This window comes from Pyrus communis, chromosome 12 (assembly GCF_041283825.1).
Source record: "Pyrus communis isolate YQ-2024b chromosome 12, ASM4128382v1, whole genome shotgun sequence".
NCBI lineage: Eukaryota > Viridiplantae > Streptophyta > Magnoliopsida > Rosales > Rosaceae > Pyrus > Pyrus communis.
The window spans coordinates 25,690,403-25,704,168 of NC_142576.1; the positions used below are offsets into that span (position 1 = coordinate 25,690,403).

The window sequence follows — 13,766 nt, forward strand, 5'->3', positions numbered from 1 at the left end:
AATATTATAGCATAACCATCACGGGTGGTCTAGTGATTAGGACGAATTTTAAGTCCGCATTTTATGCGGCACGTTGTAAGGTTGAAATGCCTTTGTTAGTCTTGCCATCTTTCGAGAGGTTCGACTGCCCATCCGGTCTTGAAAAAAAAAGGTTAGAATATTATAGTATGATTTGAGTTTGTTTAATAAAGCAAGCATGATTCAAAATAATGCCTGTCAATGGTAATTGGCAAGTAATCGTAAGAAATAAGAATGACCTAGCTAGAAGAATTCCTCAATTCCACGTACAAATTAAATTACAATTAATTAGGCCGCTGCCGCTGAAGGATGAACTGAAACAAACAAAGAAGGTCGCTGCGACGCCCGGGCCTTCTTCGCGCCGCCCAATACAAACAAGTTCCCTATTATCTTTTGACTATTGAGGTGAGGACCCCAAAACACCCTCTCGCTCAAGCATACATACATACATACATACGATGCATACATAGCTGCTCGCTGTGACTTGACATGCAGAGCCGCCGCCAAAAAGTAAAACTAATCCCGCCGGCCGAGTGTTTTTCTCCGACAATTCACAAGTGGAATTCGACAGATATCAGCAGTTGAGTTCCGTTCCCTGAAAGACTGTCGACAGATGAGTGGCTCTGGCTGTCTCAAATCTTTGATGCTCGCTCTGACTCTCCACCAATTCCCCGACCCTCTCTTCTTCCATCGCTTCCCGCCGCTTTATTTCACAACCAAACCCAAACCCAAACCCACCTCAAGTTTCAATCTTCACAAGGTAGTAGTAATCTCTCTTTCTTTCTTTATTACTTAAAAATTCTCTCTCTTCTCTTGTGAACCGCCACCTAGATTTGTTCTGGCTCTTTAATGCTTGGCATTTTCTGCAGCGCTTTCGTGGGAGTGTCATCCGGTTGAGCTCGCCAGAAGAATATACTAGTAATGCAGCAGCAGCCAATGCCCCTGTCCTCGACGACTTTCTACTTCATCAAAATGAAGGTAATAATCCAAAGGGGATTGAATTCCTGCATTCCATGGAAACACGTAGTGTTCGTGCTAATTGTCAGACATATATTTGGCTTTTAAAAGGCTGCTCCAATTCCGGTTCCTTGTTAGATTCTAAGAAGCTTCACTCTAGGATTCTGAAGCTGGGTTTTGATGCTGAACATGTAATATGCGATGGCCTTATTGATGCTTACCTTGCTGCTGGTGATTTAGAGGGCGCAGTTAGGGTTTTTGATGATGTGCCCTACAGAAGTTTGTTTTCATGGAATAACATAATTCAAGTGTTTCTTGCAAACAAGTTGACCGGTCAAGTATTGGATTTCTTTTCCCGAATGTTAGCAGATAATGTGCATCCTGATGAGACCACGTTTTCCAGGGTTTTAAGGGCATGTGGTGGCAGTAATGTTCATCTTCAATATGTCAAACAGATTCATGCTAGGGTTATCTGTCATGGTTTTGGTACTAGTTTGCTTGTGTGTAATCCCTTGATTGATTTGTATGCCAAAAACGGGTCTGTAGATGCTGCTAAAAAGGTCTTTGATAAATTGTATATAAGGGATAGCGTTTCCTGGGTTGCCATTATTTCTGGTTTATCTCAGAATGGACGTGAAGAAGAAGCAATTCTCTTATTCATTGAGATGCAAACGTCAGATATTTTACCCACTCCTTATGTGTTCTCCAGCGTGCTAAGTGCCTGCACCAAAATAGAGTTATTTAAGATGGGAGAGCAACTGCATGGCCTTATTTTCAAGGGGGGTTTTTCTTGTGAAACATATGTATGCAATGCACTTGTGACGTTATATTCCCGCTCAGGGAACTTTATATCTGCTGAACAAATTTTCAAAACAATGTGGCAGAGGGATGCAGTATCTTATAACTCACTGATCTCTGGGTTAGCTCAGTGCGGATTTAGTGATAGAGCATTGGAATTGTTCAAAAGAATGCAGATTGATTGTTTGAGACCAGACTGTGTTACAATTGCTAGTCTTTTGAGTGCATGCGCGGAAATTGGTGCTCTGCAGAAGGGAAAACAACTCCACTCACTTGCAATAAAAGCGGGAATGTCATCAGATATTATCCTTGAAGGTTCTCTGCTTGATCTTTATGTGAAATGCTCAGATGTGCAAACTGCCTATGAATTTTTCCTCACAACAGAGACAGAAAATGTGGTCCTGTGGAATGTGATGCTAGTTGCTTATGGTCAGTTGGATGATCTGGATCAATCATTTCAGATATTTAGGCAAATGCATGTTGAGGGCATGATTCCTAATCAGTACACCTACCCTAGTATTCTAAGAACCTGTACCTCTGTTGGAGCTCTCAATTTGGGAGAGCAGATACATACTCAAGTCATAAAAACTGGTTTTCATTTTAATGTTTATGTCTGTAGTGTGCTCATCGATATGTATGCTAAGCATGGGGAGCTGGATACTGCCCTGAGAATTCTCAGACGACTCACTGCAGATGACGTCGTCTCATGGACAGCTATGATAGCCGGGTATGCACAGCATGATCTATTTTCTGAATCTCTGATACTTTTTGAAGAAATGCAAAGGCGAGGGATTCAGTCTGACAACATAGGATTTTCAAGTGCAATAAGTGCATGTGCTGGTATTCAAGCACTTAGTCAAGGAAGACAAATTCATGCTCAGGCGTGTGTCTTTGGTTATTCAGATGATCTTTCAGTTGGAAATGCACTTGTTACCCTTTACTCTAGATGTGGTAGAATACAGGAAGCATACCGAGCATTTGAGGCAACTGATTCTAAAGATAATATGTCATGGAATGGATTGATATCTGGGTTTGCACAGAGTGGGTACTATGAGGAAGCACTGCAAGTATTTGCTCGGATGAATAAAGCTGGAATGGAAGCTAACATGTTCACATTTGGCTCTGCAGTTAGCGCTGCTGCTAACTTAGCAAATATAAAACAAGGGCAGCAGATCCATGCCACAATTATAAAAACTGGCAGCAATTCCGAAACTGAGGTTTCCAATGCGTTAATCACATTGTATTCAAAGTGTGGTAGCATTAATGATGCCAAGAGAGAGTTTTCTGAAATGCCTGAAAAAAATGAGATTTCTTGGAATGCCATGATCACTGGCTATTCTCAACATGGGCGTGGTATTGAATCAATACACCTATTTGAGCAGATGAAACAACTTGGTATAGCACCAAGCCATGTCACATTTGTGGGGGTACTTACAGCCTGTAGCCATATAGGCTTGGTAAATGAAGGGCTTGGCTACTTTGAATCCATGAGAAAAGAGCATGGGTTAGTGCCTAAGCCTGAACACTATGCTTGCGTTGTTGATCTTCTAGGTAGAGCTGGTTCTCTGAGCCGTGCCAGAAAGTTTATAGAGGAGATGCCAGTGAAACCAGATGCAATGATTTGGAGGACTCTTTTAAGTGCTTGCATAACTCGCAAGAACACTGAAATTGGAGAGTTTGCTGCCAATCATCTTCTAGAACTGGAACCTGAAGACTCAGCAACGTACGTGCTGCTATCCAATATGTATGCAGTGTCAGGAATGTGGGATCGTAGGGATCAGACGAGGCAATTGATGAAGGAAAGGGGTGTGAAGAAAGAGCCCGGTCGTAGCTGGATTGAGGTCAAGAATTCAGTACATGCCTTCTTTGTCGGTGACCGACTGCACCCACTTGCAGATACGATTTATGAATTCTTAGGGGATTTGAATGAGCGAGCAGCTGAAATTGGTTATGTTGAGGATCGTTCCAACCTTTGGAATGATATAGAACAGAAGCAGAAGGATCCAACAGTATATATTCACAGTGAGAAATTGGCAATTTCTTTTGGCCTACTCAACTTATCTAATGCTGTTCCTGTACGTGTAATGAAGAATCTTCGTGTTTGCAATGATTGCCATAATTGGATCAAGTACACGTCGAAGATTTGTAATCGAACTATCATAGTACGAGATGCTTATCGTTTTCATCATTTCAAAGATGGTGTTTGTTCTTGTAGAGATTACTGGTAAGATGGTCAAAAGGTTATGAGGAGGAAATCATTGTTTGCACGGAGAATTTCAATCACTTCATATGATTGAGCCCCCTACTGAAGTTTCCTTTTATAGACTTACCGGTACGAACTGTAACCAGCAATTTCCTTATACTGTTGTTTGTACAGAATTTTAGGGACCATGGCTTGTCAATCTTATGTGACTCTGTTAGCTAGCCTTGTAATATGCAGAAATCTGTCATCTGAAATCTCACATTAGCTCTTCATTTACTTTCTCAGGCGGCCAAAAACAAGCTTCAGCAGTGTGAACTAGCTCTGCCGTGTCCAATTTCTGTTAGCTACTGCTTCTTTCTGGTATTTGAATGTTCAAGGACTTGGTAGCGATTGGTTACTCCAGGTGAGGATTGCCTTTGCCCTTCTTAATACTGAAGCCCTGGATGGTGGATAGGTAAGTCGGATTCTCAAGGTTCTTTAATTTTTAGTTCTTGTATTGAAAGCAACAATATTAGTTTTCTTTTTCATATTTTTTCTTTTGTGACAAGGGGTGAAAAAAGAGGGCCAGCAACACTTGGAGACCATCAAACCAATTGGATTTGATGAGCTTGAGGATGAGGAGGAGCTTTTTCCTCTTCTATGGAAAAAGAGAGAGAAATCTCTTGGGTCACAGCTTCGATATACAAGTCCTGATTCTCCGATTTCTGAGACATTAGAGAGAGTTTGGACCTGCCTTTGGGAATTAGGAATTGTGTTATTGTGCTAGGCGTGTAACTTAAGTAGTGCATGAAACAGCAAAAGAGTGTTCAATGCTGATTGTTTGTCGGTAATTTTAGTGCTGGTATGTATGTTTGGTTTGTGGTTGCATCTTGAATTCTTGATTCAATCATTGTCAATTCAATGGGACAATTCAATTGTAAAAGAAAGAAAGGGAGAAAGAAAGACATGGTGATAGTGGACAAATTCTTTTCGCAATTTCTTTTCTGCTAATTTGAAGCTCAATTGCTTTGGGATGAAACTGTTACAGTTTCTTCTCCGGAGATTTGCTTGAATGCTTGAATGCTTGATGGAGGTTTGGGGACGGATATTGTGACTTGTGATAAGATGCCTTTCGTTTATTAATACTAGTACGCCCACACACAAAATGTGTACGAAATTTTTTACTTTTGTTTTTAAAATTGAAGGAGAGAGAAAGAGAGTGAAAGAGAAAGTGCAAGTGGGAAGACATGGAGAGAGGTTTATATATGTTTATTTATTTATTTTAATTTAGTGTAAGCGAGGTTTAAAGAAAAACAGCAAAATTTTGTTTTATGAATTTACTTTTTCTTTTAACTTTTATGTATGTATGTATGCAATCATGTTGCACGAAGCAAAGGCTAGCAAATAATGTAAGGGCAGATTAGTCAATTCGTATGACCCCAGAAGAAGATATTCCGAGTGGAAGAAAGGAAGCATGTGCAAAAATATGTGGCGACGCATTTTTGCGTGAGGTGTCAAAAACATGAAAAATGCAGAAATTCATTTAGACTTGCGATTTGGAGGAGGAGAAGAAGAAGAAAGTAAACCAACCAATACACAACATTTGCAATACCAGAATTAACCACTAATCAATTACTTAATTTGGAAATGGCTGCACAGTTGTCGTCGACAGCACAAGGAGGAGGAGGAGGACGACGAGTGAAGTTGGCCTGCAGTGGGGGTTGGGGGTTGGGGTTGGATCAAAACATGCAGCTCTTCACATCAATCCAACCCCACAAGCTCCTCAGGCGCAGGCGCTGCCTCAGATCATTGGATTCTACCAGGCTTTACTCTTCTTCTTCTTCTAGGAACAAGGCGAAACGCTTCAACTCCGAGGCCCATTTGTTTGTCGATGGTGGTGATCATGATGAGGGAGACGGTGTTCATGGCGGTGACGACGATGGTGATCATGTTGAGTACTATGAGAGGGACGATGACTTGTCTTGCTTCAGAGGTCTCGTCTTGGATATCTCCTACAGGTCTGCTCACCTCTCACTTCACCTTACCTGCACTGCACTCTGCACTATTTCATCATTTGCATTTAACTAATATCATGGTTAACTCTGTAATACCAAGTTTTTTTTTTGTTTTTTTTCTTTTCAAACTAGTAAATAATTAAATTTTGGTTACTTCTTTCTTGTGTCTAAACCGGAAGACTTTCATTTCATTAGCGCTCCAGTAGAGTGATTATTGTGAAGAACTGGCCATGTATTCTTGAATTGGATTGGAATCATTGGATTATACTTGTACATTTACTGCGTACCCGTGCTTGTTTTCCTATACTTTCAAAGGGAAAGATAAGTGGATAATTAAGCATCAAGCTCATCTACAGGATATGCTTATTGTACAATATAAATTATAATAGCCATCTCGTGGTCTTGTTGGCTATGTTGATTATCAAGGCCTGAGGGCCCGAATTTCATTTCTGACATTGCTCTTGTCATGGAGTACTATCTTCTCATTAGATTCCTTGACAACAGTTTCTCAGTTTGTGTTTGATTTCTTTGTAATTTATGCTGTAAGAAATTCATAAGCCGAAAACTGTTGATTCTTGAGTTTCTTTCCCTGTTTCTTCTCTACCACCTTACAATACTTCTGATTGAGATTGTTGTTCTACTGTGGCAGGCCGGTTAATGTTGTATGCTGGAAGCGTGCTATTTGCTTGGAATTCATGGAGAAGGTGGGACTGCCGCTGCTCTGTTGTTCATCTTAGCAATTTTCCAACAGTAATAAAAGGATGAGTTGTTCTACAGTTATTAATTTGTGATGGCATTTGTCATCAAAGATGATAAAACAGAGAAATATTCTTCAAAACCAAATGTACCTGCCATGCTCAGGACAGACTCCTATTGAATATTCTGCCTGCTTGCAAATTACAATACATGGATTTGATGGGTTCAAATTTTCTCTTGTACCAGGCTGATGTACTTGAATACTATGACCGGACTGTAAACTCCCCAAGCGGATCCTACTACATCCCGGCTGTCCTAAGGGTACGTTGTTAATTCATTGCATCGTGTTTTTGCATGGGATTGACATCCTCATTTGCATTTTCCCCTTGTTTCTTCTTGTCCATTTGGACTGAGTACATTTGTTTGCTTCTGGTTCCAGGTTCCCCATTTACTGCAGATTGTAAAGAGAAGAAGAATTAAGAACAGTCTCAGTCGTAAAAATATACTATGTCGGGACAGTTTCACTTGTCAGTAAGTAGATTACCCTTTTAGTCAAGTTAAACTTGCTGAAGTAAGTACAGATAATCTCTTTTGTGCTTAGTTTGATTACATAATTGCTTCTTATTAGATGAGAGTTGGATTAAGCACATGCGTCTCAGGGGCTAATTAATGAACATTGCTAGCTAGACTAGCTCATACAGTCTCTCTTGTAGTCATACCAAAGACCTGGGACTGAATCTCACCTTAACTAGGGACGGGAGATGTTATGAGATGAGATAGGTTATCTCCATGTAGCCTATAGGACCAATAGACCTCTAGTGGTGTACCTTCAGGAGAAAAAGGAATACAGTGCTATGTGTCTGCATTGATCTCAGATATCAATGATGGTATCACAAGAGATTTGTTGCAGGATATGACATCTTGCAAGGTGTTTCGGATTAAGTCTATATAAATTTGTGGAGACATATCTCTTGTTTCTTCTGTTGCGGTTTAACTTATTTCATCAGTTTCTTGATACTATTAATTACTCCAAAGCGGCATGGTTTTACTTGTGCCTGTAAACATGAGGTATTTACATTGTTAACACTGTGGAAAGAGAAGGTTGAGAGGTGAAAGAATTGTGTTGGCTGTGATAATGAAATGAGAAAAATTCATCAAGTAGTAAGAATGAGGGAATCTTCAAACATATTTCAGTGAAGATGGCCCCATTCAATCAGGCAGAGGCGTTGAGATGAGGAATAGAAAGTTGCGGGAGACCTGATGCATCAGGTTCAATGCAGGGTTACCCAAGAGTTTCGGAGTTGCATCCGTCAACCAACACAATTTATTATCAATTGATCACCAGCTACAGGTACTGGTTTAAGAGTTACAGATCTAGACAGGTAAACTGATTAATGTGGCATTAATCAGTTTTGGACAATGCGTAAAAGCTGAGGAATTAAAATCTTTATAAGTTCTTACACTCTAAAGAAAAATACTCGTTGTATTTTCTTTTTATTGTGTATTAGGGACGATTTTTCACAAAATCTGGTATCAAACAGATGAAATTCATAGCACACGTTATTAGGCTTCACAATCTTCACTACTGGTTTTGCCCTTGGATGTCTGGAGAACCTGTCTGCATCCTGACTGACGTATGTAGCTTAGAATTAAGTGAGCTGTTCTCTAGGAAGTAACTGACAACGGAACTTTAAAGACCATGAAATTCTAGATAAATTTTTTTATTTCCAGTTCCAGTTCCACGAAGGCAAGGGTTATTCATTTGGAAATTGAATACTGACTTATTTCTATATCTATTCTCTTAACAGATACTGCTCTTCACGTGAAAACTTGACTATTGATCATGTTTTCCCAATTGCACGCGGTGGACAGTGGAAGTGGGATAATCTGGTAAGGTAACCAGTTCCATTTGAAGATTTGATTTCTTGATGTATAAATCAGACTCCGTAGCGGTGCTTAATTCTCTTTCCTGAGTATGATAACAAGATGCGGTATTATCATTATGCGATGTGGGCATTAGCTATCGAATAAAGTAGCTCCAACTTTCAGTAAAGAGATGTACAACAGTTGGGATTATCCAAAACCTCACTAAGATTAGGAGAAAGGATGCTCGTTTCCATCGACTTGTAGTCTTGTATAATGGATGCTGCATGAATGAATGATCACTGAAGTGGAGAAGCATTCCGTAGCTGTTTTTTGTTCATTGTCCATCTGATTCCTCTGGAAACCCTTTACTTCGAAGGAGAAAATAAGACCTTGATGGCATAAATTGAATACGATTATTGCACAGAAAGTGCAAAATACATTCGTCATGCTGCTACCATACAAGTTGTAACATCAATTATGAAACTGGGATATATGGCAGGTACATGTGTTTAGGTACTGTTGTGGTTGAATTCTCTTGTGAACGCTTAACATGCAGGTCACCGCATGTGCAAGGTGCAACTCGAAGAAAGGTCAGAAGACGTTGGAAGAAGCAAATATGAAGCTGATGAAAGTCCCCAAGGTAATTTATTTCGATTTGTTTGTTTTTTCTTTCTTTTACATGTTAATGGCATGAGTGAGCGAGCCTGGCTACAAATTAAGATGCATACAATTGAATTGAATTGATTTCGCAGGCTCCGAAGGACTATGACATACTTGCAATACCACTAACAAGTGCAGCAATTAAAATGCTGAAAATGAGAAAGGGAACTCCAGAAGAGTGGCTCCAATATCTATCAAATTCCAAGCCGCCGCCTTCTTCAGAGCCATGACACCATCACTAGGCACTAGGCACTAACGACTTGTGCTTATTTCTATGCATATCATGCATTGTAACACATTTCATGTATATAATCTCTACCTTGGTTTAGGCCTTCATTTGCATAAACATGAAAGGTCAACAACCTATATTTGCAGCATCTTTGTTAATGATAAATGCAATTACGAGATTTAAACCTAATATCTCTCACTTTTAAGTAGGTGAAGTCGTGACTCACCAAACTCCAGGAGCTTTTGTTTTGTTGTCAACAGATCTGGCCCCAAATTTCCATGACAATAATGCATAATGTTTGTGAAAAATTAAAAACCCCACAGCCCAGGATCAACCCGGACAAATCTAGTATAGAGGGCTAACCATGAAGGCGCAGACGTCAGTCACATTTTAAAATCTCTCTCCCTCTCTCTCCCTCTTCTCAGATTCTCTTTCAAATTACCAAGAAAGTAATTAGGAGAAGATAATTCTTCACTAGCTGAATCTTCACCGCTACTAGCTTTAATGAAAAAAATCGAACTTTTCAGTTCACCAAGGGTAGAATTTGGCCCTGAAATAAGACAAGTAGAGCAAATCCCCAAAGAAACTGATAGTCTTCGGATTCCAGTTCAACCATGCGATGTCCGGACAATAAGCTATTTCTTTATGTATTTTGAGGAGTGGAGTTTGAATACTAGTTCTCTTCAATAGTCACAGGAACTGCATCCAATGCAATTGCCTGCAATATTACTGGCCAGGATTCTTCTAAGCAAGGTTGCAACTTTGATGGTACCAGAGGTGACCGAATTCCATCAAGAAATGGATTCCACCGTAATCCTTCAACACACTAATCCAGTACTTCCTAAGCATGATTGAACTCTTTGAAATAATGGTAACAATGCTTGAACTCTTTGAAATAATGGTAACACACTAATCCTCAAGAACGCGTATGTTTAACATAGTTAACATTTGAGAGAGGCATGAGCAGCAAGAAGTCTTAGCTCGATCTACAATACAATTAATAAATTAGTTTTCCATTTAAGAAGTAAAATGGATTCCTTCAATCAAGACAACATTAAAACAGAAGTTAAACAATGAAATTTATACAACCATTCTATATAAAACCATTTCTGCAATCAAACGTCTGCAGATGAGGATCTGAATTACTTTTACAGCAGTCTGTAAAAGTCTAGTGTGCATTATATTTTGAAGGGATTGTAAACCATTTAATGAATTTTGGAACTAGACTATATTTGGCCACTTGAAGTGTAAATAGAGCACGGATATGAAGACAATGGTTAGAAATTTGAACAATATCAAAGCTGAAATGAGTTGAACTCGTTTAAGCCATACTAACTGCTCGACACTAGTTAATAAATGTTTTGACTCGTTGATTTCAGTATGTGCTTTCTGATATTCTCAGTTTGTGCTACATTCTTCAGTTATGTTGAAAATCTCTGCTGCATGTTTTGAAGTAAAGGAACTATCGTGATTTTTCAGGTCTCGTTCGGAGACACGATTGCATATCCTTTTCTGGCTTGGCTACAAAGACCGTATTGGTTGTCAATGGCCCTACTAAAACTAAAAATAAGCAAGGTTCATCTTAATTATGCAGTGTTATATTTCTTTATTATGGTGATTTTTATTTGCTGACAGTGCCAAGGAGGTGAATGGTTCCATTATGCGTGTGTTGGGCTGACAACGGAGACGAGATTCAGGGGAAAGTGGTATTGTCCGAATGCATGCTACAACCACAACAGGATATTCGTCCCGCGAAAAGTAAACAAATTAAAAGGTGGGTGGAGCTGAAATCTTAGAAAGTTGGTATCTCGACGGTCCAAGACTGGGCACCCGTCAATCACCAGACTCCTCTAGACCGACATACGCCTATGTCTTCCAAAACTAGAGCTTCACTCCCCCGCCAACGGGGTTGATTGGGAGTCCAGCCAAGGTTATGTTTCTTTCAAGATTGAATCTTTAGCCTTTTTTTCTTCTTGTGCGTTTGCTCTGTTAATCAGAATACCGGAGCAAACGGAGTGGAGAAAACCGCATCCATTGGGTCTCCAAGGCGAGGTTATGTAGCGCTAAGGTTGAAGGTGGACTTGGTTTTAGGAATTTTGAATCTTTTAATGACGCTCTACTGGCTAAACAATGTTGGAGACTGATATAGGAGCTGCATACGCTGTGGGCACAAGTTCTTAAAGCTTGATATTTTCCCAATTGTTCTTTCCTTAAAGCTAAGAGGGGAGGACGAGCTTCCTGGGCTTGGTCTAGTTTATTGGCGGGACAAGATATACTGCTGAGGGGCGCTCATTGGCAAATTATGAATGGTCGAGAGGCTTAGGTTAGGAAAGATCGATGGCTCCCACACGTCCCACTGGGGAGACCAGAACCAATGAGTGTGGTGCCTGTCACTAGAACATTCATGGTGAGCTCTTTGATTAATTCGGCCACTGGGCAATAGGATATTGAATTCTTGAAATCTTTTGTGTCACAACGAGACTATCAGGCGATCTTGGATACACCCATTGGTGACCCGTTGTGTCATGATCGATTGGTCTAGCCTTTTGAGAAACATGGCACCTATACAGTTCACTCGGGTTACCATTGGGCTCATTTCGGCCAGGGACCACCAAGGATTATGAGTGCATCGACTTCGGCTACTATTCCAAAGTCTATTTGAAAATGGGTGTGGAGTATGGAGGCTTTACCCAAAATCAAGTGCTTTCTGTGGAAGACTCTTAATGCGGATGTTCCTACTATGGCAAATTTATTTCTCAAACGATCTTCTCCATCGCCTATGTGTCCTATTTGCAATGCTCAGGAAGAATCAATTGAGCATCTTCTCTTACTTTGGCCATGGGTGGAATTGGTGTGGTTTGGGGGAGATTTAGGTATAAGGCTACATCTGTGTGAAGTCACAACATGGCTGGCTTGGCTAATTTCTTGCCTTGAGGCGGTTCCTGGGTTGAAGTCTGATAAGCAACGGGTTTTTTCTTATATTGTTTTTACATGTTGGTACATTTGGAAGACACGGTGCAACTTTCTTTTCAACCATCAACCAATTGATCCTAGGCAGGTACTCCTAACCATTTCCACTTCCATAGGGGCTTTCTTGGCAGCTACCCAATCATCCAGCACTCGTATAATACCTGGTTCTCGAGCATCGGTGACTCCCATGACTTGGATTCCTCCAAACTCAGGGGTCATTAAGATTAATGTGGATGCTACTTAGGATGCAAATTTGGGCTCGAGTTTTGCTGAGGTGGTTGCACGGGACCATGTGGGGCATTTTTTGGGTGCAGATAAGTATCCCATAAAGGCTGAGAGTGTGGCTATGGCGGGGGCGCTGGCTATTAAGCATGGCTGCGAGTTGGGTCACCAATTGGGTTGCAATTCAGTGATAATTGAATCTGATTCCTCTGATGCAATCTCATGTCTGCGGGATTCTCTCTCAAATGGCAGGTGGGACGCTTTCCCTGTACTTTCACAGTGTGTTAGATTGGAAGAGACTTTCCATGACTGTCGTTGGTCTTGGATTCCAAGATCAGCCAACAAAGTTGCGCATCTCTTGGAGTAGCGGCGAAGTAGGGAAATGTGCAATGTGGTTTGGATGGACAGACCTCCATCTTCCCTAGTTCATGTTCTCTGTAATGGACTTCCTTGTCCACACTAGGTTTGTTTGTGAGTAGTGTGAGGAGTAACGTTTTGCATTAGGTGCGGCGTCAGTCTCCTTGTGACTCCTTCCTCTACCTATTTTCTGTTGCCATGTTTGGTTGTTTGCCTCTCTGTAGGCCTTCTTGTTTACCTTTGGCATCTTTACCCGGATTAATTTAATCTTGTGTTACAAAAAAAAGAAAAAAAAAATCACCTACCTTTTATAATTTTATTTCTACCAATTTTTTTTTTTTTTGTTTAAAAATTTCCATAAAAATTAATTGCAACAAGATTTGCATGAACAAAACACTACCCAACAAGAAATTTGTAACTGGAACATAATGTGCTATACCATGTGTCATTATAAATAAACATAATTAACATGTCCCATTTTATGATATATTTTTCAATACAATCCACCTATATTATCTCCCATAACTATAAGTTTGAATTTAGAGAGATTACCTTATTAAAAAAAATAAGGCATCGGTATCATTTAGCATACACTATAATTATTTAGAATTACACTCCAATACACTATAATTATTTAGAATTACACTCCAATGTTACATAATTATGATAAGATTCATGTTAATAATAAAGAATGACGTGATTATTACTATAACAAGGTTGGCAGTTACATTGTGGACATTCTATTACATTGTCAAGGTAAGTTTTTGTACTTCAACATAATTGAATTACAATATTA

At 39.9% G+C, this 13,766-nt stretch overlaps 2 protein-coding genes across 5 annotated transcripts; both read left to right on the top strand.

Annotated features, from left to right (window-relative positions):
• Positions 1-281: 281 nt before the first annotated feature.
• On the top strand, positions 282-4,939 carry LOC137745620 (Pentatricopeptide repeat (PPR) superfamily protein). Of its 4 annotated transcripts, XM_088681150.1 has the most exons (5): positions 320-423; positions 514-781; positions 888-4,105; positions 4,262-4,430; positions 4,525-4,939. In XM_088681150.1, exons 2-3 carry the CDS (start codon positions 632-634, stop codon positions 3,999-4,001), a joined length of 3,264 nt encoding a protein of 1,087 aa, XP_088537276.1. In that variant the 5' UTR covers positions 320-423; positions 514-631; the 3' UTR covers positions 4,002-4,105; positions 4,262-4,430; positions 4,525-4,939. The 4 variants fall into 4 exon arrangements, with proteins under 4 accessions (XP_088537278.1, XP_068341699.2, XP_088537276.1 ...); XM_088681152.1 differs by having other exon boundaries at positions 282-778; positions 4,262-4,379; XM_068485598.2 differs by having other exon boundaries at positions 283-778.
• Positions 4,940-5,021: 82 nt separating this feature from the next.
• On the top strand, positions 5,022-9,610 carry LOC137745451 (HNH endonuclease). Its single transcript, XM_068485415.2, has 7 exons — positions 5,022-5,973; positions 6,620-6,674; positions 6,913-6,987; positions 7,106-7,197; positions 8,475-8,556; positions 9,089-9,172; positions 9,285-9,610. Exons 1-7 carry the CDS (start codon positions 5,603-5,605, stop codon positions 9,420-9,422), a joined length of 897 nt encoding a protein of 298 aa, XP_068341516.2. The 5' UTR covers positions 5,022-5,602; the 3' UTR covers positions 9,423-9,610.
• The last annotated feature ends 4,156 nt before the right edge of the window (positions 9,611-13,766 follow it).

Coding starts and splice junctions, on each gene's coding strand:
- LOC137745620 (XM_088681150.1), top strand. CDS start 632: ATGAGTGGCTCTGGCTGTCTCAAATCTTTGATGCTCGCTCTGACTCTC. Junction 782..887: donor GTTTCAATCTTCACAAGGTA/GTAGTAATCTCT, acceptor CATTTTCTGCAG/CGCTTTCGTGGGAGTGTCAT.
- LOC137745451 (XM_068485415.2), top strand. CDS start 5,603: ATGGCTGCACAGTTGTCGTCGACAGCACAAGGAGGAGGAGGAGGACGA. Junction 6,988..7,105: donor ACATCCCGGCTGTCCTAAGG/GTACGTTGTTAA, acceptor TTCTGGTTCCAG/GTTCCCCATTTACTGCAGAT. Junction 9,173..9,284: donor AGCTGATGAAAGTCCCCAAG/GTAATTTATTTC, acceptor TTGATTTCGCAG/GCTCCGAAGGACTATGACAT.